We start from the raw sequence: 23,941 nt of genomic DNA on the forward strand, positions 1-23,941 counted from the left end.
CCATGCTTGATTATCACCTTCTTTGAGCAGAAGGCACTTTGTTGTGTCTTTTGGTGTGATGGGGACTCCTGCAGGGCTTCATGAAAGTTGTGTGTTTTTCTGGGCCTCTCCCTCTCTCTGAAGGTGACAGACTCATCTCTGAGGCGCAGTGATGGAACAGCAGGACGTATGATTGGCACACAAACCCTGAAAGAGCTCCAAACTCACATCGGCCACCTGAGAGGGCTGAGACACACGGCGGCAGAGAGCCCGGATCAGGTGCACACAGCAGCCTCTTTATCACAGGATATGTATGTTGGGACATGTGACTCCTGGACACCAGAGAGAGAGTTCATAACCTGAACGACAACGAGATTAATCTGAGGATCTTTAAGCTCAGTGGTTCCCAAATAGCCCTGTCAGTTGAAATGCAAATGTTCGGTTTGGTTTTGTCAGGTTGCATTTGCACTTGCAGAATAACTTTTAGCTATCTAAACATCGATGGTGGTCATTTAACAAAAGACTGCGCTCATGTTGAACATTTATGCATGTGAACCTGAACTGTAACATGCTGGGACGTCCGACAGACAGTTTCAGTGAAGGATTAACTCAAAGATCGTGATAAAAAGGTGAAACTACCTTAGACCGTACGAGAAATTTTAGTCATAAGAGGAATAAAACCTCAGTAAGCATGAGATGATGGCTGAAATGGAAAGAGTCGCCTTTTATTCTTATTCATTCTAACAACATGGCTGTAACTTTGTATTTATTTTAAACTGGAATCAACCTCAGATAGAAATGAAAAACAAGAAAGCCCAAAAAGTTCAGGCAAAGAAACGAGAGTTGTGCTGCAAAAACTACCGGTCTACTCTTTGAAGCAACATTCAAACCAAACTGAAGTGAGCTAGATGAATCTCAGTGCTCAGATGTTGTGAACCAGTGTCGTGTGTTTAACCTGCAGATTCAACTAAATGAGTTGCATGCAGCCTTCACTTCTAACCAGACGACCGTTCGCCAAATACTTAATGAATTCAGTGGAACCACGCGCCTTAACGAACAGCATCAGGTACTGTTTCCATGGACATGTTTCACTTTAAGAAGCTGCTCATAATCAGAGTGATTAGAGTAAACTGTCTTCTAAAGTCGATTTACAAAAGATATTTCTAAAGGTCCCATGTTGTAGAAGGAGAGAAGTTCGGACTCAGCAAACATGATGGCTCGTAAACAACTTGAGGAAAAGTAAATGTGCTCAGACGAGTGTTTTAACACGCAGTTATAAAGTTTTTAACTGTCAAAGTGTTGCATGTGTTTATGTTCCAGGCGCTGGTTCAGGTGCAGGAGTCTCTGCAGCAGCAGGTGGCGCAGGTGAGCTCCCTGCTGGAGGAGGCCGACAGACACAACCTGCCTGCTGCTGTTATCCACCAGGCCGCACAGCTGCAGGTACGCTAGCTGGTGTATCTTGGTCAGGTGTGTAGGGAAACAGTTGTCACAAACATGTTTAAATCTTGACATTGTCTTGTCTCTGCCCTGCAGGGGGAGCTGGACGGTGCTCTGGGTGGTGTCCTGTCCCGCACTGATGAGCTGAAGAGCAGTGTGGATCTGCAGCAGCAGTACGAGCGGCTGGTCCACAGCCTGCAGGAGCTGCTCGCTCTGGCCTCCCAACGCCTCACGCAGCAGCCCGACACAGAGCTCCACAGCAGAGCTCAGCTCCAGCAGCAGCTCAGCAGCCACACGGTCAGACAGGAAATACAGCTGAGTCATTTGTATGTAAACATAAAAATATCATTTTTAACATGACATATTGTTCTTAATGGTAGAAGTTCTTCCAGTTCCTGGGCCAACATTTTAAGATCCTGCAGTACCTGACCCAGAGAGTCCCAGAGAGCGCCCTCCAGAGGTGGGAGGGTGTAGTGACAGGCCTGCAGGGTGAGGTGGCCCGACTGCAGCAGCACGGACTGGAGAGAGGGATCAGGATGGAGGAGAAATTACAGGTAATGCATGAAGTGCAGTTTATTTATGAGGGACACGTTACATAAAAGCACCAGGACTGAGAATAATCACTTACTAACAATCACAGAATAGATTCCTACAACATCTCGTCTGACTTTCTCAGATGTGGTCACAGTGGGAGGAGGACAGCACCTGGTCAGACTCCCTGCTGAGAGGCATCGAGACTTCATTTCCCAAGATGCACGAGGGGGGTGATTCTGAGGAGCAGATATCAGAGAAGCTCTCCGTCTACCAGGTATTTTTTTGTTAATACATGTGCTCTCTCTGAACATTAGGGGATGATGGTGATTTACCAACCGGAGGACAGGGAGCGTGTTTTTAAGTTGTTCCATTCTGCTCGTTTGGAGACGGTTGGGCTTCGCTCCACGCTCTTCGCTCTCCACGCTGTACTTTGTGAACAGCACTCAAAAAACCTAATTGGCTCAATTAAATACAAGCAAATGGGTTGTTTTCTGTAGGAGCACATGATGTTCCTCGGCTTTGATGTGAGTTATTAGCCAAGCGGAGACCTCCAAGGAGAATTCATTTTGGTTCATATTCCCTGTTGCTTTCTTGTGGGATTGGAAATCATCCTCATTTATCTGAAATGGACTTTAAAGACGAGGGACGAGGGACTGACAGACATTTTAAGATGTCTCAGACTCACACTGTCACGCTCAGTTTTCACCACAAAACTCAACATTCATTTACTTTATCAACTTTGGCGATACATTGAGTTTAATGCTAATTTTCAGGCTAATATGCTAATGTATTACTATACTTATTATTAAAGATAGACATATTGATCTACTCATCGAACTCTCAGAAAGCAAATACATGTAAGCTTAATCCCAAAATGTTGAGCTAGCCCTTTAGCATAATACTAGCATGCTATGCCAACGGTTCAAGTTTAGACTTCATATGTCTGAATACATGTTTTTTTTTGCATGCACCAGAATTTAATATAATTTCAAAAACTCAGGTGAAGAGTGTTACACAAGCTCACGCTAAAGCTCGTAGCCCACTGAAAATAAGTGCTAAATAAGAAAAAACAGAAACCAGCATCTGTATCTTCCCTGCACAGTTTCTGATGTTTCTTGAATTAAAGTTTAAATTCAGTTTAAAGAACAAGGTTCAAATGTTGTGGAGGAGAGTCTCGTACAGTTTTGTGCTTTTGACAGGAGCTGCGTGGAGTTCTGGACGGGAACAGAGCGCGGTTCGGTCGGATGCTGGAGGCGGGGCTCTGGCTTCAGGAGGCGGGCTGTAGAGGAGTGGGAGTGGCCACCGGTCAGCTGGAGCGGCGTTGGAGAGTCCTGCAGAAGCAGCTGGAGCACGAACGCACCAACGTAGACAGGAAGTGGAAGCTGAGGAGCAGGTGAGAGATGAGCAAGAGATCAAACTTTCCTGCTTTTAGGTTTAGACTGCAGATGTTTCGACTTCTCTCAGTGTAGCAAATGTTTTTAAAATGCTAACATTTAGCTTTTGGACATGAATTTTAATCTCTCACCATACTACTGACTTTCCACCAATAAACAGGTTTCTTCGTGACTCTGCTGTACTGTCTGACTGGATGGGCGGGGCCAGAGAGATGATTGACAGATGGAGTCAGCTCTCCGTCTCAGCTGAAGAGGAGATGGATGTTGAACAGAGGCGGGACACCTACCTCCAGTTTGTGGTGAGAAGTCACTCACTGCAAATAAGAAACTCATCTGAACCTGAAGGATCACTGACTTCTCTCTTCATAAAAGTTTAAGTCATAAAAGCTGAAAAGTGCGTTAAGAATGTCAAAATATAAACTTTTTAGGCTTTGACCAAAGACTTGGAGGCCAGATCTGGACTGAAGGTGGCCGTGCTCGGTACTGCAGCTCAGCTGGTCCAGCTGAGGGAAGCAGATGGAGACTCAGAGAGAAACACTGAGGACGGGGAGGCTTCAGACTCAGTCCACTCCCGGCTCACACAGATAGAGCTGGGCTGGTCCGGTCTGCTGGCTGATGTTCCTGTCGTCCAACAAGCTCTGCACAAGGTGAGGAGACTCCCTGTGAAGTCTGTGACTTCTGTGAGGTAAATATACCACTTGGACCATGAACTGCAGTTGCTATAATGCAGGATCACAAACATCCAGCCCAGGTTTTACTTCGACAGTGATGGAAATAACAAAGTGAATGGAGTTTTTTTTCCTGATGTGTTTCTAAAATGTCCAAGTTTCACCTAAATCCTCCTCTCCATGCCCACATGTACAGTAGAGAGCAGTTTGGTATTTCAGAAACCTCTCCGCAGTCTCTGTCACCAATTAGTTTTAAACATCCCCACTGTGCAGCACAAAGCCACCCCGAGGACTCTTCTCGCCCTGATTGGTGTGAAGCCATTCTCCCCTCCATCCGTCCGTCCGTCTGTCTGTCTGTCTGTCTGTCTGTCTGTGTGGATCTCCTCTTCCTCCTTTTCTTCTTCATCCCCTCTCATCTCCTCTTCATCCTTCTGTTCTTGTTATTTTCTGCCCCTCTTGTTTCTCCTCGTCTCAGTTTTCATCCTCTCTTCTGATTCACAGCCTTTTCCCCTCTCACTCTGTTCCTTTCCAAGTCCAATTTTAGTTTTAAAGCTTACTTCAGATGCATTCATCTTATAGATCTTCAATAAAGACACAATTTAAAGTAAAGACTCCACAAAAAATCACATGATTAAAAGTTTTAAATCAACCTTGAGGCTCTCAGGCTGCTGGTGGAGCAGCATTCTGGATCAGCTTCCAGGTCAAAGAGAGCACAGTCATCAGTTTGTAATTTTTTGACAATGTCTCCTCAGCGATGGATGAAGACGTTGACCCAGCAGGGAGCTCTGCTGGAGCTGCAGGCCTGGCTGGAAGCTGCTGAGTCCCGGCTGGAGGAGCATCGCAGCAGAATCAACCAAACCTCCTCCAACAACAGTGACCTGAGTCAGCTGCTGAAGTACTGCAAGGTAGAAAAGGACTGAACAGTGGCCTGAAATCAATATTAAATGTTCTGCCAGCAGTCGTATGTTTTCACTGTAGTAATTTAAGTTCTGGACCAGGGATCTTTGGGTCCTAGTAGACATGTTTCTGTTTGGTTACATCTGGTTGACCGCCTCTCTTCTCTCAGGAGTGTCAGACGGAGATGTCGGCCCATCAGGCCACACTGGACTACGTGCATCAGCCGTTATATACCTGCAGTACTGAGGAGGAGCAGAGGAGGCGCTATGAGCACACCAGGTTTGCAGAGGAGCAGGGTCGGGTGAACCATCAGTGGTTCAGTCTGCAGGAAACCCTCAGCTCTCAGGTCAGAGACCGTCGCCACCAGAGTTTTCATATTCTGAAGTTCTCGACGCTCAGAAGTAACATGTCTGATCTGCTGTTGCTGTGTTGTGGTGGTGTTCAGATCCAGGTGGTGGAGGAGGAGCTGAGGAGCAGAACAGAGCGGGAGGCCCGACTGCAGCAGATCAGCAGCTGGATCACAGATCAAAACCTCTGGATGGACTCGGCTCAGACGCCCAGCAGCCGGACGGAGCTGCAGAGGAGCATCAACACCTGCCAGGTCAGAGGTCACAGTCAGAGCACCTGGACCAAGTAACAAACCACAAAAAGCTACACATGCCTTTTCAGTCTGCTCATTAAGGTTTCCATCTTCTTGCTCTGTCAGGATCTTGAGGAGCAGATCAGGCAGAGGTCTGCAGCTCTTCAGGAGGTGAGAGACAAACTTGAGGCTGGAGGAGAAAACAGCGGCTGTGATTTCATCTCTCTGACAGAAAAATGCATCCAGGCCTGTGCAGCTCTGAAGCTACAGGTGAGCGACACAGAGGGACACGTAGAAATGAAATGTTTAATGGTTGTAAAGAAAAAAGTGACGCATGTTTGTAGAAACCGACACACGATATCAGACACATTTATTTACTTGTTTGTCTTTTTCCTCTCGTTCTTGGATCATTGTGTCTTTACCAGAATGAATCAGTCAAACAGAGGCTGATTCAGGCCCAGCAGCTGTGGGACTGTGTGATGAGGCGACTTAATCAGATGATGCAGAAAACAGTGAGGACGTCTCAGACTCTCGATCATCACGGCAGCCCTCAGATCTGCCTGCAGGCACACAGAGATCTCCATGAACGGCTGCAGGTAGCATGTATTTATTTGTCATCGCCGGCTTGGAGTGGGTGGAGTCGGACATATTTGATAGAAGGAATTAAAATAGTTCAACAAAAGTCACCTTGTCACCTCACACTGATGGATGTCATTGTACCTGTGATGACTGACGGTGTTTGTTGTGTTGTGAGCAGCTTCTTCACGAGGAGACAGAAGCTTCAGAGGCCGAGTGGGACGAACTGAGACGAACCGTCTCCTCGCTCAGAGACACCATCAGTCCTGCTGCTGCCGCCCTCCTCACCGAGCAGCTGGGCGGACAGAGAGACAGGTGAGACGGACTACAAGCAGCCTCTAACACACAGTCACGCTCTTTAACTAATCAGTCGTCTTTGTGTCCTCCAGTTGGACAGCTGTGTCCCGAGCGTTGAGCGAGCAGCTCCAGAGGAGTCGGGTCGTCCTGCAGGTGTGGGAGATCTACGGCCGGCTGGCTGCGTCTTCCTCCGAGCGGCTGCAGACGCTGCAGAGTGACGTGGAGGCGGCGCTGAGCAGAGCGTCGACGGATGATAACACCGTGGAGCAGATCGCTGTCAAGATTCACAACGTTCAGGTGAGGAAACAACCTGAAAAACAACTCAAAAACAGGAAGAGAACTTTTCTTTTCCAGTGTCTGTCACATTTCTTGTCTAACGTGGACAATTTCATGTCATATTTTCCACGTTTTGCAGAGTGAGGGGCTCTTACTCTGTCTGAAAGTGACTGTCAAAAATAAAACCTGAATCCTCCTTTCTAAATCCTTCCAGGAGGAATTTGTTCAGGTTCATAAAAAGTTCATAAAAAGCAAGCTGTGTGGATCACAGAAAGTAAAAGTGGATATTTAAAGACGTGAAAATCATCAAAAACACATCCATTAAGTTTGTTTTTCACTCTCAGTGACTCATCATCATCCGTCGCTCTCAAAACTCACCATCTGTCAGAGTTTAAAGATTCTAGTGACACGTTCATGTCACATTTTCAAAGTTTTGGAGAGTTTTTTTTTTTAATTCTGAAACTTCTCAACATCAAAACTGATGCACTGATGAAGAATCCTCTTTTTCCACTGCACTGTTTTTGTACAAACCTTAACAAGATATGAAGATGTGAGCTCAAAGATCCACTTATTAGCCTTTGTGGAGAGTTTTAATGCTTCTACAGGCAAAAACTATATAAATAAATTAATTAATCCAGACCCTGTAGTTGCAGAACAGTCTCACGAGTCTCTACACTAACACGACATGCTGTGGAAACATGCTGAAGTCCTCTTATTTCTTCTCCAGAGTCTCCAGGAGAGGACTGACACTCTGCAGTCTGACCTGGAGGGGGTGCTGGAGGCCTCCAAGGACTTGATTGGCCACCTGGAACCTTCAGCTGCCAGTCTGGTCCAATCGGAGAGCCGCTTGTTGTCACGTGGGGTCCAGCAGCTCAGCAGGACTCTGGCTGGGAAGCTGGGTCAGCTGCAGGTACGACTTCATGAACGAAGGAGTGTGTTTGTGGGAGTGAGTGAAGTCGGACTGGAGCTGTTTTCATCCAGAGTGACTCAGAGAAACTGCTTCCTGAAAATACAGTTCAAGTAAAGAAGTGTTTGACTGGAGGACAGTGTTGTGATGTGAGCTGTCAGTGAACACATCAGCTGCTGGATCTGTTGAATGATTAACTGATGTGTACAAACCTAAATGTGTTGGTTTTACTGCAACCTGCTCAGTTTGACTGCCTCAGTCAGAGCTGATGTCTTACTGCCGATCCAAAATGATTATATTCACAATATTATAACATTTGTATTGTTTATCAAGGGAAAAGTCAAATACATGTATGCTCTAGTTCCTATTTTTAGACGGTACCCTGTTGTCAGGGTCGGGCTTACCTGTTTCCTGACCCGAGTGTGACAGTGACCTATAAATTAACTCACAGATGGTCTCATGTCGTGTGTGTGTGTGTAGGAGGAGCTCGGGCGGCTGCAGGAGTTCGGAGACGTGCTGGGATCACTGGAGAGGAACCTGGAGCTTTGGCAGCAGCGTCTGCAGGGTGAGGCTCGCACAGCAGAGCAGGTGAGACAGCGAGAGGAGTTTATGAATGAATGTAGTTCAGTTTCATCTGAACAAGAGACAAGAATTGGCATTGTGTTGAATATGTTGCAGCTGGAAAGGTTTTCTTATTGGAAATTAGAGTGTTTTCAAACTATTTTTGTAGAAATTAACTTGATTTAAGAATTTACAAAAAGCAAATATCATTTTTCATGTTTCAAGTGATTCCATTGTTTTATTCCGTCTTGTAAAAAGATGCTAAATAATAATTGAATCTTCTTCAAAACAGTCTACAAGTCAATTTTGTTGCTATTCTGGATGTAGGTTGCTCAGTTTTCATGAAATTGTGGGTGTTAAATATTCATTTTTGTTGAGCTTGAAAATATTGAAAGCTTCAGAGCATCTACGAGGTTTTTGTGATCAGTGACTTGATTGACGGAAAAGTAAACGGGGGCAGAAGATCACAGGACATGCGTGTAGCGTGTAGGTGATGTCATGTGTGAACTAGTCCAGACCGTTGTGATCTCCTGTGATCTGAGATGCCACCATATGTCTCCAGTCTGGCCTCCTGGAGCTGAGCGGCCTGTCTGCTGACCTGGATGTGCTGAACGAGCTGAGCCGCAGCCTGACGCCGGGCGACGCTGCAGCACGCCGCCTGCAACGCCTCAACCGCTGCTGGGCCGACGCCTCCGCCCGAGCTGAGGAGGCCTGCAGGTCAGACCCGAGATCTCTACGTGATTAAATGATGTCATGATACAGACGTGGTGATGCATACGAGGGCTGCATCTCATGATTATTTTCATTGTCGATCAATCTGTTTAAGACATGAATATTTATCAGTGACAGTGGCTCATGATCACCTGCTGTGGTGTGAACAAACTGTGAAAACTGACTCTCTGGTCCTAGTTTTATGACAAAACTCCAGGAAAGACACTCTCAGTAACACAGATCTCAATAAATACCATGTTCAGATATCAATATCATGTGACACGCTGTGCCTGTTCACACAGAAGAGGTCTGAGTCCAACACAGTGCTGATATCAAATATTGGTAACCGATAAGTGGCAGGAGGTCCAAGGAAACGTTTACATATTAACATCATGTTAACAAGTGTCCTCTGACAGTGTGTTTTGTCTTGTTTTGTGTCTCTGGATGTGCAGCGAGCTGCAGACGGAGGCACTGAGGCGGCAGAGCTTCGAGCAGAAGTGTGAGAGCTGGATGTCGTTCCTGCAGCGGATGGAGGACGGTCTGACTGTAGACGTGGCCGGCTCTTACATCGGCCTCAGAGAGCAGCTCTGCACGCACAAGGTATGAAACATGACAAACACACTCACTGACAGACTTCAACATTCAATACGAACACGCAGAGATGTGTAATCGTCTCCTGGTGTTTTCAGCGCTTTCAGGCCGAGCTGTCCATCGGTCACCAGATCCTTCATTCAGTGGTCACTGAAGCTCTTCAGCTGCTGCAGAAAGGAGAGGTGGAGGACAGGTGAGAAGATCAAACTGCAGAGCAGCTGAAATATTTTAAGCATTCCTGGATTTTGTGCATCGTTGTCATGGTTAAACAGGATCCGGTATGAAAACGGGAAAATATCTCATCTTGAATGACATCTGACTGTGTTTATATCTCCAGGAGCGACTTCATCCTAAAGCTCGCCCAGCTCCGGGAGCACTGGCAGGGGGCGGTGCAGCGGGCGGATCAGAGGCGCTCCCTGGTGGAGGGGCTGGTGAAGCACTGGCACCTGTACACCCGCAGCCTGAGGAAGCTGCAGAAGTTCCTGTCAGAGACGCAGACCCTCCTTCCCCCCGCCGGCCCGGCCCGCTGCAGCCTGCAACAGCTCCGACGCTCCCTGCAGGACCTCCAGGTGAGACGGACAGCGCCGGGGCTGGATTTTAGTTAAAAACATTAACCATGAAGTCCCAGATAAATGGATGTTAGTTCAGATTGAGCTCAGTCATCTCCACAGGCAGAACAAACAGCTGTAAGATAGACAAACGACTGCTGCTGATTAGATTTACATCAAAAAGACGATGAGGACAAAAGAGACGAGGAACAGAGTCTCCATTCTGATTCTTTTAAGCCTTTAATGAGAAGAGGAGATGAGATTTGAATTGATTGTCAGTGAAGATACCATGAACAAAAAGCTGCCTCTCATTTAAAAGCACCAGTTCTTTACTACAAAGATCAGACCACAACTCTTCTTCTCCGCCTCGCTCCTCAGCACACCGAGCTGCTGTTCCAGAGGTATCAGTCCAGCTTCATCCACACTCTGGACGTCGGCCGCCAGCTCTTCTCCATGGGGGACGAGGAGATCCAGACTCAGCTGCAGTTGGACCTGGGAACCCTGCAGGAAGAGTGGGACAACCTCCACAGCCTGCTGGGCCGGAGGATGGACCTCACCGAGGCCATCGTCAAGGTACTCGGTCTCTCCCTGTCAGGTTCATGTACCTCGCTGTGGATACTGAATATCGTCTATCCTGGATTTATCTTGGTCTTTGTTTAAACTGACTTTATTTGGATCTTGTCTGGACACAAACACCAAGGTTCTGGTCTTGGTTTTGGCCTGGGATCAAATTTGAATGATCTGTCTTTGAAGATGTTTTCAGGCTGTGGACAGTTGGTTAGACAAGAACAGCTGTTCAGAGACATCTTCACGGCATCCTTTCACTATTTTATTAACCAAAATGTACAGAATCATTGTCGGCTTGTCTCTGAGCTCCTCTCCATAGTCGCACTTTCTAAGAGCAGCTATCAAGTGTTCCTCTCAGTAGAAATGTAATCTTGTAACAGATCCTGCTCAGTTATTTACCCACGTGTGTGTGGCCTGTGAATTATCATCTGTTCGGCTGCGTGTAACCAAACCAGCAGCCTCCAGTCGATTTAAATCTGAGGGTCAGATTCCAGTGGAGACCAAATCAATACAGTTTCAGCAACATTATCTGAGTTACAGTGAGAGCGCTGCAGCGTCGCTCCCCCGAGAGAGTGACATCATCTCTCTTGTTCTTTGTTTCTATTAGAAATGTATTAGAGTTATTTATATAACTAGATGTTGCAGGAAAGACTCATTAGACGGGGTTAGTAAATAACATAGTTCTCCACATCTGCCGCCCTCTCAGGGTTTCTTCTGGCCTGAATCCTCTGCAGGTTTACCTCCAGCCTGATGCAGGAGGTGTATTTTTGTTTATTCGGACACCTGAGTGTCTGACTGCAGGTCTGAGTCCTCCCTCCTCCATCTGGCCCCTGTCACCTCTGACCGATTGTGTTTGCCTGAGAGCGGCCGAGTTAATCCACTCAGCTCTAATTAATGACAGTGGACACGTTTAGGAAGTCAAAGACAAAGGAGGAGGAGTTCTTAAAGCCACTCAGTGTATTTTAAGAACCTGCGGCATTGATCTGTTTGATTGAGTTTTATTCATTGTGTGTCAGAACTGGGAGCGCTGCGAGGCCGGACTCGCAGACAGCATGATGCAGCTGAAGGACATGAAGACCAGACTGAACCAGTCGATGCCGGACAGCGACGAGGAGCTGCAGAGCGCTGAGAAGTTCAACAAGGTACGAATCACAACACACAAAATATCACTGAGCGCTGACATACATTATGAATTTAAATCTGTAATTCAGTGGGGACGCAGGGCAGTAATCTGATTGGCTGAGTAAAAACCTTAGTGGGAGGAGCCTAAATAAGTTACTTTTACTAACTGAATAAATCTTTGATTGTGACATTTTCATACATTTTGTCCAGGACTAATTCTGTGTAATGGCGAGGTGGGTCTTTGGCTTTGCTTATTTAAAAGAACCTCAAACTGTTTATTATTTATTTCTGCCCCCAAAGTAACTTCAGCTGGAGTTTTGTGTCACATCTAAGTAGTTTGTAGTTATTTCCATAGTGCCACTGATAGACAGGAAACAGTCGCAGAGACGGACGTGTTGCCTTCAGGCACTTTAAGGAGGAAACAGAACTAAAGTTTCTAAAGCAAAGCCAAGTTTGAAACGGGTTCGTCTGGACTCATCCTCTCTGACCATCACAGCCGTTAACCTCCACCCCTCCCTCAATCCCCTCCCCTCCCCCCTCCACTGTCACCCCTCCCCCGGCCCGGCCTGCAGCCGGTGGCCCATAATCCTCTCTGGGCGGGGAGAGAGAGAGAGAGAGAAAGAGAAAGGGGCCGGGCAGAGAGAGAGAGACATTAGTTGTGAGAGAGCGAGCTGTTGAGGGGGTCCCTGACGGTTTGTTGTGCCGGTCGGTGTGTTATGGTATGCAGGAGAACGAGGACTCCCTGGAGGACTGGGCTGAGAGCCTGACGGAGCTGAGCACCATGAAGACGGACCTGTCCCAGTACATCATCGCCGACGATGTCCTGCTGCTGCAGGAGCAGGTGGAGCACCTGCACTGTCAGTGGGAGGAACTCTGCCTCAAGGTGAGTCTGATGGGCTTCATCTCCACATGGAGTCCCTCAGGTTGTCCTCCAGTCACAAACAGGATGCTCTGCTTTGAGTTTTATTTGACTTTAATCCTTAAACTTCTTTTAAACACAAAATTATTATTGAAAGTGACATCAAGTGAGTGTCTAAAGCCTGAAAGTACTTTACTTTGTAGTAGAGCTGTGGCAGTTATTTGATTTGGTTTCAAGTATTAGATCAATCAGCAACTATTTTAATAAATGACTGATCATTTTTAAGGAAACAAAAGTCTAAAGTCTCTGATTCCAGCTCCTTACATGTGAATATGTGCTGGTGTCCTCCTCTGTGACAGTAAACTGAATATCTTTTGGGTTGTGGACAAAACACTTGAGGACTTCATCTTGAGCTTTGGGAAACGCTGATAAACACACTGATTTTCACCTTTTTCTGACATTTTATAGACCAAACAGCTGATCGCTGAATCAAAAAAACAGTCAACAGATTAATTAAATGTGACGATAATCATTAGTTTCAACCATACTCATTGTTTTGAAGTATGGCAAAACATGACAGAGTCAATCAGCAGCTTTGCTAAATATGTTTTTGAAAAATCGCCTATTTTAAGTGTTGTCACCCAACTTTTTGTTCTTTAGGGATCCAGTTCTAACGCCGTGAAGTGCAGTTTCCTTTAACTGTCTTTAAGTTATTTGATTATATGCGACAGCATCATGTTTATATTCTTTATCAGCTTGTTCCAGCTTCTCATTGAAGCTGCACAAAGTCAACTATTTAACTCAAGACTGGTGTTTTTGTGGCGGCTCCATTCAATTCAGTTCTCTCCCCAAAATTCAGCCTGATATTTTTCTCTGGAAACATAAAATCTTTGTGACTTTTAACAGCGTCTAGCTGCCCAGCATTAGTCGGTGTTTACTGTCCTGATCGTGGGACAGAAGGAGAAACTTGTATTTTAAGTGTTAGGAAAGATGAGAGACTGCTCGTCAAACTTTCTTCTCTGTGGGAAACTGTCGCTGATCTTTCTCTTGTGTTCCTCTGGGTCTAAAACACACAAGCCCAGCTGCAGGGCTGCTGGCTGTGGAGGGTTAATCATTGAAGAGCGAACATGTGTCACACACTTTGTGTTTTGTTGGTGACTGTGTGTGTTTTGGGAGAGCGGCAGGTCAGCTGACACGAATCAGCTCCTCCAACTGCTGAAGAGAGCGAGGGTGGAGGGAAGCCGGTGCAGGAACTTCATTTTCTTTATTAAATCAAAGTTTGTCTCCGAGCCGAGCGGCCGTCGTCTGACATGTTCGCAGCAGCTCTCACATCTGCAGTCGAATCCGCGTTCACATCACAGAGTTCATGGTTTCTTTGTCGTCCTCCTCTCATGACTGTTAAGCCTTTAATGAGGAGCTAAGTTAGTAAATCTTGTGAGTCCTTTTAGGGCGACTGAAGAGACCGACAGGTCTGAGTGGAGGGGTGAGGGGCATTGTGGGTATCGGGGGGAACAGATGGTGACAGGAGAGAAATGTTGTAATGAGCCGAGAGACTTCAGGAGGAAGAGCTTTGTATTGAAATGAGTTTTGGGGGGGGAGGGGAGGAGGGGAGGAGGGGGAGTCACAGTGATCACACTGACTTTCACTTCTTACTGTTTGTGTCTGACTCACAGGTGAATCACACCTGTTAAACTGTTGTTCTTTACTGGAGGTGGGAAAGTAAATGAGATATATTTCAATGGAGCTTCCTCTCTTGTAATAGTGAACATTTATTCTAAATATCCTGTGTTTACTGAAGGAAAACAATCACTTCAGCTCGACCCTCATCAGACGTTAGTCATGTCATGAGACGGCATCTTTCCAACTTTCCATGCTGGAGTTGCTGATCTTCTGACAAGTTTCTAGACAGGAAGTTCAGCACACATTCTTACTTACAGGACCTGATCTCTAGGAACAGATATCTGCACATGAATGCAGAATCTGAAGCCAAGCGACAAGATTTCTGGTTTCCATTTGCTGTCTGAGTAATATTGACCGCTTTAGTTTGAGCAGGGTTTAGTTGTATTCAGTTAAACAGTCTCATTTCCAGCTCCATTCTCGTGTTAAGTTGCTGATCAGACTATAAACAAGAGGTGCACAGAAGAAGAAGTCAACAACAAGTTGCTATCGGCTCAAATGAAATTCAACTGATGCGTGCCTGTGTTTCATTATTAATGAAGCAGATTATGCACACACAGGTCAGACTAAGCATCTTAAAGAAATAAAGCTTATTTAATTTCTTTCTTGAATCCTCTTTGTTTCAGGTGTCTCTGCGTAAACAAGAGATCGCGGATCGTCTGAACGCCTGGATCATCTTCAACGAGAAGAACAAGGAGCTGTGCGAGTGGCTGACGCAGATGGAGAACAAGGTGGCGCACAACTCCGACCTCAACATCGAGGAGATGGTGGAGAAACTCAAGAAGGTAGGAGGCTGCGGCGAGAACGCACCAGTTACAGCGGCTGGAAGATTAATGTTGCTCGACACGTTTGGATGGCTGTAAATCCAGCGTCCTGCAGAGCTGAGGATCGAAGTTGACTGTGTGAATGAGACACTTTATTTATTGGTTGATGAAAGAAGTGGCTCCAGAAAGTTTCAAGGAGATTTTGTTTGTGTCCCATTTACCTGCGCTTTTTGGTCGAAGAATGATTTTAAAAACGTAGAAAATTTGAATGGGCTTTGGTAGAATTTAAGGATACGAGCAGACAAACATTTTGATCAGTTCTTGGTGCTTTGATTTAAAAAAAATCAGGCACATATATCCTATGATTGCATATCAGTATGTGTGTTTTAATAAACACCCAAATACAGATTTGAAATTTCTCCTTTTTTGTATTGTTGAATAATATGTTTATAAGATTCAGAGTATGAGCTCTATATGTACAAAACCTTTAAAGTTTCATCAGCAAAGTACAGAAGAAAACAGTTTGACACAGGAACGTGTTCGCTGCTGTGGTCGTGTTTGTTTTGCCGTGTCACTCTGAGCCGGGCTGGGTGGTGCTGGTGCTGGTGCTGGTGCTGGTGGTGCAGGGCCGGTCTGGGCTTTTCAGAAAAGCTGTGAATTCCCTCCTGATTGTTAAAGAGTGGACAGCTGTTGGAGCCCCAGCAGGACCACGTGGGTTTGTTTTGTGTCGAGCTCGCAGCCCCTTTCATTTGTCACGGTGTGTGAGAGCGGAGTGGAGGGGAGTGAAGGCGATTGCTCTATAGAAACCAAACTTATTGCCCTGGCGGGGGGTTTGAACCCTTTCAGGCTGCTGGAGCTTTAAATTTAGTGTCCTGCCCTGAAACACAGACTCTTGGCGGGAGAGTAGTTACTCTCTGGCAAACTGAGGGGTAAATTAAGTGAAAGGTGTTAACATTTGTTCTTTGGTTTTCGGTGTAGAGTTTATTTAAGCTGACAGACATTTTAATATGGTTCATTTCTGATTGAAATTGTAGTAATCTGTTGTAAAATGTTCCATGAAAAGCTGGGATTTTAAATAAAACTTTTAAAGTTGAACTGATTTGTGTTTTTAGATTAATATTAAAATGTTTTTATTTGTCCTATTTTAGACTTTAAAGTGGAAACCCCGTCCTTAATGGCAGACGTATAGCTGTGATAAAAGCAGTATGTGATTTGAGTCACTCCTGTGGTTTGAAATGTGAACATGCAGCTACTTATTCCATGCGTTTCTCACTCAGGACTGTATGGAAGAGATCAATCTCTTCAGCGAGAATAAAACCCATCTGAAGCAGCTCGGGGAACAACTCATCACAGCCAGCAACAAGACGAAAGAGACGGAAATCAACGACAAGCTGAAGGATGTGAACGACCGCTGGCAGCATCTGTTCGACCACATAGAGGCCAGGTAAGACGAGAACGCATGTGACTGGAACAGACGTGTTAGCTTTAGCATTTAGCATGTAAACGCGGGGTGGCAGTCCAAACTGTTGTTGTTGTTGTTGACAGAGCAACATGTGCAGCTTTAACTGAGCGTTGTTGGTTTCCCCTCTGAGAGCACAGCTGTTCTCCTCCTGTGGCTGCAGATTAAAGTATAAAGCCTCTGAGCCGACAGAGGATGGAGTGATATTGTTATTAATCCATAAATGCAAATCTCATTCCGACACACAGAGGAGCGGTGTCTGCACGCCGCGAGCTGCTGAAACGTCCACGCATCCGCTCAGTGTCTCTTTACTGCCGAGCTGCATGAAGCAGCGCTGCACCGTTTGTTTGCAAAAAAGTTTCTACACCCTTCTTTAAAAAAGAGTTAATGCATTTCAGCTGTTTTCACTCTGAGAGGAGAAGAAGAAGCTGTTTCCCGGATATTTACATTTTTTTGCAACATTTTAAAAGTTAACTTCAAATTTGCTTGACAGATGGAAACATGGCTGGTCCAATTCCATGTGATTTAAGGGTTTTTAGAGGGAAAGACAGTCACGAGTGTGAATAGGCTGTATCTTCTCATTAGCAGAGAGCACGACTCGACAATAAAAAGTTCCAGATTGGATCTCTTCACACTCCCGTCAATCTCAGTGTGACTAATGGCTTCGCTGTTGAACCGATGCCATCGTACCAGTCTTCAAACCGGAGTCTGTTTTGGTTTGAATGTTCTGGTTTTGTGGGTAATTATGTGTCCTCAGCACTAACAAGGTTGATCTCAGACACATGTATCATGCATTAGCGGAGGGTTTTTTTTACCCTCAGCAACTCGGCTTTCCCGTCGTCAAACAGAACGGTAATTATGATCGTCCGTGTCCTCGCTGAGCTGCAGAGTGGATGCAGGGCGGGAGTGCACAACAATTACTGCTACATCTCCAGCAAACAACAGGACAGTGAGTTTGAACTGATGCTGCGTTCTGCCTCCTCATAATCACCTGTTTGTTGACCTTTAGAGGACTCTGTGTTTTCATCGATGGCAAGTTCATGAAATACGGCGAGCTGAGTCAAGCTGAGCGGTGGAATGTTGTCTCAGGGCCAGATGGGTTAAACCAATCCGGGCGGAGGGGGTGGAGGTGACTTATCCTCCGTGAGAATGACGGACTTAGATCTGCCATATGGTGACTGCTCAGTGACCGAGGCTGCTCTGTCTCTGCTCGGGCTGCGCTTCTCCTCACACTTTTGTATTGGAAGGGGAAGTTTTCACATTAGATTCATCTAACTTAATGTTTGCTTCACGATTCTGAATCCCCGATTTGTAGAATGATCATTTCACCTACAGCTACACTTATGGTAGCTTCGCACATAAAGACACAAACAGGCAGACAGTCCGTTGCCTCTAAGAGCCCCGAGCCTCCGTGGCTCTAGTTTAGGCAGTGTGGCGTGAGGCAGCCCAGAGTCCCATGATTTCACCAATTCAGTGTGGTTTCTCCTTATTCTTTGCCTTCGCCTCTTCACTCCGGCCATTTGCATTTTTTGTCTGCAGTCCTGAGTCTTTCAGTTTATCTTTCTGAATGATGTACATGCTAGTCGGCTGTAGTCTTGTACAAACTCTATCTTTCTACTGTATCCTTGCCGACTGCCCGATCAGTTCTGCGCATGTGCAAGCCTCAACAGCGATGGGAAAGAAGCACGATGCCGTACTCGTTAGCTTCTTCCATCATCAGCTCTGGAAAATATGATTTTGGTGGTAGTTTCACAAGATCTATGGACACTGAGAAGAACTGAACTTAGTAAGGTGTTGCCAGTGGTCCACAGTGTGGAGGGTGAGGGTCTTTATCATGACTAACAGGTTGTTAGTACAGAGACGAGCCCTCTGTCTTTAACAATAGACGGGGGTCCAGAGAGCAGAGGGAGCGTGACACACAATAGTGGATTTGCCCTCCTCTCCCCTCCCCTCAGCTGCCTCCCCCCCACCCCCGTCCCCTCAGGGACTGACCAGCATAACGAGGCTAAGCCCGTTAATGAGCCGCTGCTGAGGCACGAGCCTCGTGTCTGTGGTGGAATGTGCAGTTGTCACATTGTTGATTTAGATTTTATTAGACCACCGCCACAGAAAATACTTGTTTCTGTGTGTGTGCCAGTTCATCCCAAACATGTCGGGTGCGGTCGAGGGCAGGGCTCAGTGCAGGTCCAGTCCAGTTCTTCTGCACCAGCTTGTGGAAACCGTTTCTTTATGGTTTGTGCACTGGAGAGTTGAACTGTCGAAACAGGAAGAGACCCGCTCCAAAAAAGTTGACACAAAGTTGGAAGAACACGATGGTCTAAAGGATTATTGTGTTCAGAACAAACAGCCACAGACCAAAGTTTGTGGACATATTAATCATCATCTCGAAAGCCAAAACCCATTGTGGGATTTGAGGCTGAGGATCTCCTGCTGCAGACTGCAGTGAGGGGTGAACTAAGCTGATAAACATGAGGAGTGTCTCTCCTCAAGCTGCTTAACATGATCAGGAAACCTTTTCAACACTGAAGACACCGGAGCAGTTTGGGGTGCAGGTCAAGGATGAAATAAGATTATTCAGCGTTAGTGTTGGTGTGAAGGGTAAAACATAGAGATGGGGCTGAAAATAGCTTTGTAGATCGTTGGGCTTCAGCCTTCAACTTAACCCCCCGAGATGAGACTAATCCACCCAGGCTCCACATGCTGAGAGACCCAAGTCTCTAAGCCAACGAAACCAGTGTTAAGGATCTGATTGCACCTGCACTTTGTTTTCCCAGGTCTGATTCACAGTGATATTAAACATTTATACCATCAAGCCACCGTTAAAAGTTGAACCAAAACAAGAAATGTCCAAACATGCAGTCCCACTGATAGCTGGTCAGAGCCAGACCTTCTGGAGGAATAAACACCCAGAGTCGCATCAGATTCTGCCACTTTTTAACTTTTGGGATTAAAAAGTGGATTTATCTTCACTCCTGTTTGTCAACCTGACTGCAGCAGTGATCCGAGCTACCTCACTCATGTTTTCAGAGAACCAGGGTTACGTCTGTAACCTAAAGTGTTGGTCTGTCCCTTAATTCTTCGTACAGACATTTCACCTCTTACATCAGCATTTCTTATTCTACGTCCCTCTTCTCTACAACATAAAAAGAAGCAGTTTACTTGACGGCCATGCAGTGAGTCAGTGTCGTCACCGGTCGGTCCGTTCACGCCCAGAGTCCTGCAGCAGTGTGTCACATGTTTGTAGAAGAGTTGAGAGGAGCTGACTCAGAGTCGGTGATGACCGCAGCGTCCCTCGGCCTTTGTCCGCATCTCGCCTCACTAACTTACGGCAGATGACTGCTGGGGTTTGACTTGCCGAGGGATTAGACTCGTTGACACTGGCCCGCTGCTCGCCTTTGTCCCCCAAAACAAACCGGGTGCTCCGTCAGCCGGCCCAGCAGCTGCCGTCTGCTGACATGAGCCTTTGTGCCGAACGGGCCCTCGGCCTCGGGGGCCGCCTGGGGGCCACCATCCTCTCTCCTCATTGTCTGAAGAAGATGCATCCGGGGCAGATGTTTGTCTTTAAAATACAATCTCCCCCCTCCTCCTCCTCCTCTTCCTCCTTGTCCTCCTCCTCACACCTGTTACAGCTCATGTACGTCTTTTATGGTCGCACAGTTAAACGCAGTTTGTCGAGTCGTTAATTTCGAGTGGAGCTTTCACTTTTTATTTAGCGTCGTGTTGTTTGACAGTTTAATGCCGACACAGAATCAACACAGGACTCAATTACAACCCTCAGCTGTTTTTTTTTCAGGTGGTCGTCATGGTGATAATGGCTCACTCCTTGTGCCGCCGGCTTGTCTCGGTTACAGCAGTGATTTGTTAAGTTTGAACAAGGGGATTGTGAGACTGGAGATGGAGTCGCCTGCGAGTCAGTGTTTCTGTTTGTGCGGCAGTAAAGTTGAAATATAAGTGTGTGTGTGTGTGTGTGTGTGTGTTTAATTGCAGATAAGATGGATTTGAGGTTTTGGGCCTTTAGTTTTCAGGCTATTCTGTGATTCCTGTGTGTTTGTGTATTAATTGTCTTTGTTTTACAAAAAGCCCAGATTCTGCTTTCAGTCCTGTCTCAGTGTCGGCAGCCGTTTCTGTCACAGTTTTATGTTTTCCACGTCTGAAAAGCGCTTTAGATTTGAGATCTGTTTGTGTGTAATTGTGCGTCTCCTCCTCACCTGTTGATCCGTCTCCATCATTCAGTCCTGTCATACATTACTTGTTCTTAGCACCCTGAACCCCAGGCTGGTTTATTTTGAAATGGAAGAAGGTGGCAGATGGAGGTTTACCAGACAGAGGTTCCCCGCTGGGTCTGTCTGTGTCAGCGGCTCCGGCCCCGTCGGCGGTAATGTCCGAGCTCGTAACAGTAACATCGGCCGACAGCTGCACCTGTAATCTGCTCAGAACCTGGACTAACTTTAATGGGCTTCTGTTGCTTTGTCTCTGATTGTTTTTCTCTGGTTGTGACGGTCGTAACGTGATCTTACAGTTTTGTTTCCTTTTCTACTCTCAAGTGCCTCAGATACGGTCTTTAATTAAGCAATATTTCCAGTATAGTAGTGCTGTTTCCAGCCTCTTAAATATGAACATTTGCTGCTTTTCTCTGTTTTATATCATTAAAAGTTTTGCATTTTGGGGTTTGGGACAATTTGTTCGACTAAACAAGCAACTTGAAGACGTCTCTGTGGACGCTGGGAACCTGTAATGTGCATTTTTCAATAATTTTTCCAATAATAATGATAATTGTTAGTTGAGCTCCTGCTGTGTATCCTTGAGTGAACCTGTTACTGTATCCAGATGTGAGGAGGAGGGGACTACAGAGGAGGGAGGGAGGTATGGAGGAAGAGGAGGAGAGGATGGGGGGGGGGCAGTACTTGCTAGCGGATGAGCCATCGCCATGGAGTAGCCTCCTCACCAGCTCGTAAGTACCTCTCGTGCTGATCCCGAGACCTCATCACGTCCCGGCACACCCGGCCGGTGCGAGTCTGAGGAGGCAGACGGGTGCAAGGGGAGTAGATGGGGTGTTTTGTTGTGATGAGAACGAGGAGGAGAAGGAGGAGGTGGTGGTGGAGACGGGGCGAGCAGGAGCAGAGGGGGGATGGGCTGAGCTTTGTCGGTGCACGGCGAGTCATTCACAGCTAATTCAATTCAGACGGCAGCTCCAGTCGTCTCGTGTGTGTGTGTGATGGTATTTAACCGAGGGGCAGCTCGGACAGCAGGTGTGTGTGTGTGTGTGTGTGTGTGTGTGTGTGTGTGTGTGTGTGTGTGTGTGTGGATGTGTGTGTGTGTGCAGTTAGCCTGTACATGTCTCTGATCGCAGCAGCATGTCATGGATGTTGTTCTCCGCCCCTCCATCTACTGCTGCGTCCTCACGTTCTGTAGGAACATGCAACCTGGAGCTCACATCTGCACGCACACAGACACAAACGTGCATGCAGCTGCGTCAGGAGCCAGAAACAGGACGGGAGCTTCCCCCCTCCGGTCTGCTCCTGCAGCGTCAGCATCTCGAGTTGATAATTGTGGAGATCACAGAGCAGTTTTCAGTGTCCAGGACGCAGCTTCAGCGATGAAAGCTGCTTGTTGCTGCTTTGGCGTCTGTGTTGCATCATTCAGCCACGCTGACACCTTGAATAGTGTCTGAACTGGCATGAAACCTGCACACACACAGATGGAAAGAGCATCGATAGAGCATTACCATGAAAATATACATCTGTTGGTTAAGGCGCAGTCGTTTCTTACACAACCTGCTGCCTCCTCTACATCAGGATGCACACAACATAATATTTCTGTCCTGTGAGACTCGTGTTTCTCCGAGTCTGGTGATTTTCAGAGCAGCTAAAGGAAAACATGCTGCTTTGTTGGAGGATCAGAAGTCTCCATCAAGACCTCTTGAACTAGAGATAAAAGTCTTTTCAGTAGAAGTATCAGAAGATTTGTTTTTTTCTGGGGGGTGATTTTCACTTGTCAGCAAAATTGATTAAAATAAAAAGTCCCCTGTACCTTCAGAGAAAGATCTTTGACAGAAAAAGCGCAGCTGCACACGTTATCATGCTGATAAGCTGTGCATTATGTAGGGATGAGCCGATTAACAGCTGATCAGCCAGAATTTGCCTTGTTGGCTGCTTTTCTGATGTTTATCTGTTATTTTTAGTGCTGGCACATTCATGAGCTACTGACTCGAGTCATGACGTCCGTGCCATTCATTTGAAAGGCAATGTAAGCACTCAAAAATCCTCATCATCATCAGGTAGTTGTATCACGTTTAAAAAGGCATTTGAAGCAGTTTCATTTCTGAAACACAATCTATTTCATATAAAAGAAGTTATATTAAGGGTTGATTTATACAATTTTACGATCGAATTTGAATTTTCTGACAAAAAGGGAAGAACTAGTAACAAATAAACAACAACAAAAGAACATCTTTATGAGCCAAACTGTTATTTCAAACATCATATTGACCCAAAATTTCACAATCTGTGTCGCATTTTGTCTTCAACACAGACGACCACCAGGTTTATCTTCCTCTTTGACAGTTTTTTTCCAACTTGAGGTGTTTAGAGTGGAGGTATCGATTTGTCCCATATGCGCTGACTGCAGATTTACCGCTATCTGTGTATTTTTGTTCTGTTGTAACGAGAAATGTCACTGCTGAAACTGAAAAGATCTGTTGAGATAAATGGAAACTGTGTTTTTTTCACCAAACGGAGCTGACAAGTTTATCTTTCGGTCGCTTCATGTCTCGGTAACAATTCTTGTGACAACGTTATAAAACCAAGAGTCCAACACTGAGATCAACACCAAAGATGTTTAGTGTGATGTAAGTTGATCAATATCAGCCTCAAAAGACCAATATTATACCAGTCTTGTATTTATAGAACAAACCAAACTGCACTGATCAATACCAGAATGACATAACCTAAAGCGTATTGGTTGAAGTGCAGCGACAGACTGAGCGCTGACACTCAGAGGTGGATGCTGGCGGGCTGACGGTGCAGCGTTGTGCTGGTGTGTGCAGGAGAATGAAGTGATGTAGGTCAGCGACCTGCGAGCTGAACTGGAATGCAGCCTCTCTCCCAGACAACAGTCAGATGTAGGTCAGCCTGCAGCTCCGCTGTAACGGCTCCCGTTGTGTCGCACGTGAGAACGATGGCAGCACTGTCGCACCACGCCGCTGATCTGTGCTGTAGAGACGAGCAGAGTGCAGCGATAACAGGGCGGTGCGTGTGATTCTCAGTGTGGACGGCCATGTTCAACATTTCTGCTCGGTGACGGTTGTGTTCACGCTGCATCTGGAGGTGAATATTTTGAGGCATGCTGCAGATCTTCAGTGTCAGTGATGGGAACGTGATAGAGATAATGGAAAAAGTTTATTTGAATACTGAAATCAGAAGGAGCGTTTACAGGGACCTGAGTCTTTCTGAGCAGTGTGACAAGGTTCTGACAAAGTGCTGAAAGTTTGGAAAATGTTTAGTTTTAACCTTCATTTATTCAAAGTTAGGACTTTGCT

At 46.2% G+C, this 23,941-nt stretch overlaps 1 protein-coding gene across 5 annotated transcripts in view; it reads left to right on the forward strand.

Moving 5' to 3' along the window:
- Window positions 1-23,941, forward strand: part of syne2b (spectrin repeat containing, nuclear envelope 2b) — a 115,962-nt gene that overhangs the window by 73,347 nt on the left and 18,674 nt on the right. For all 5 annotated transcript variants that reach the window (XM_084380669.1, XM_084380672.1, XM_084380670.1 and 2 more), the window contains 26 exons: window positions 124-258; window positions 1,300-1,419; window positions 1,513-1,713; window positions 1,797-1,970; window positions 2,093-2,224; window positions 3,150-3,343; window positions 3,505-3,643; window positions 3,773-3,991; window positions 4,765-4,917; window positions 5,079-5,255; window positions 5,355-5,510; window positions 5,616-5,759; window positions 5,915-6,085; window positions 6,247-6,380; window positions 6,455-6,659; window positions 7,366-7,548; window positions 8,026-8,133; window positions 8,669-8,823; window positions 9,270-9,417; window positions 9,507-9,601; window positions 9,746-9,977; window positions 10,335-10,529; window positions 11,540-11,665; window positions 12,373-12,528; window positions 14,808-14,966; window positions 16,223-16,389. In XM_084380669.1, the coding sequence (XP_084236795.1) occupies window positions 124-258; window positions 1,300-1,419; window positions 1,513-1,713; window positions 1,797-1,970; window positions 2,093-2,224; window positions 3,150-3,343; window positions 3,505-3,643; window positions 3,773-3,991; window positions 4,765-4,917; window positions 5,079-5,255; window positions 5,355-5,510; window positions 5,616-5,759; window positions 5,915-6,085; window positions 6,247-6,380; window positions 6,455-6,659; window positions 7,366-7,548; window positions 8,026-8,133; window positions 8,669-8,823; window positions 9,270-9,417; window positions 9,507-9,601; window positions 9,746-9,977; window positions 10,335-10,529; window positions 11,540-11,665; window positions 12,373-12,528; window positions 14,808-14,966; window positions 16,223-16,389 (4,178 nt within the window). The remainder of the gene's footprint in view (window positions 1-123; window positions 259-1,299; window positions 1,420-1,512; window positions 1,714-1,796; window positions 1,971-2,092; window positions 2,225-3,149; window positions 3,344-3,504; window positions 3,644-3,772; window positions 3,992-4,764; window positions 4,918-5,078; window positions 5,256-5,354; window positions 5,511-5,615; window positions 5,760-5,914; window positions 6,086-6,246; window positions 6,381-6,454; window positions 6,660-7,365; window positions 7,549-8,025; window positions 8,134-8,668; window positions 8,824-9,269; window positions 9,418-9,506; window positions 9,602-9,745; window positions 9,978-10,334; window positions 10,530-11,539; window positions 11,666-12,372; window positions 12,529-14,807; window positions 14,967-16,222; window positions 16,390-23,941) is intronic.

The sequence above is a fragment of the Pagrus pagrus genome (genome assembly GCF_965226575.1).
Source record: "Pagrus pagrus genome assembly, chromosome: 18".
Classification (NCBI taxonomy): Eukaryota; Metazoa; Chordata; class Actinopteri; order Spariformes; family Sparidae; genus Pagrus; species Pagrus pagrus.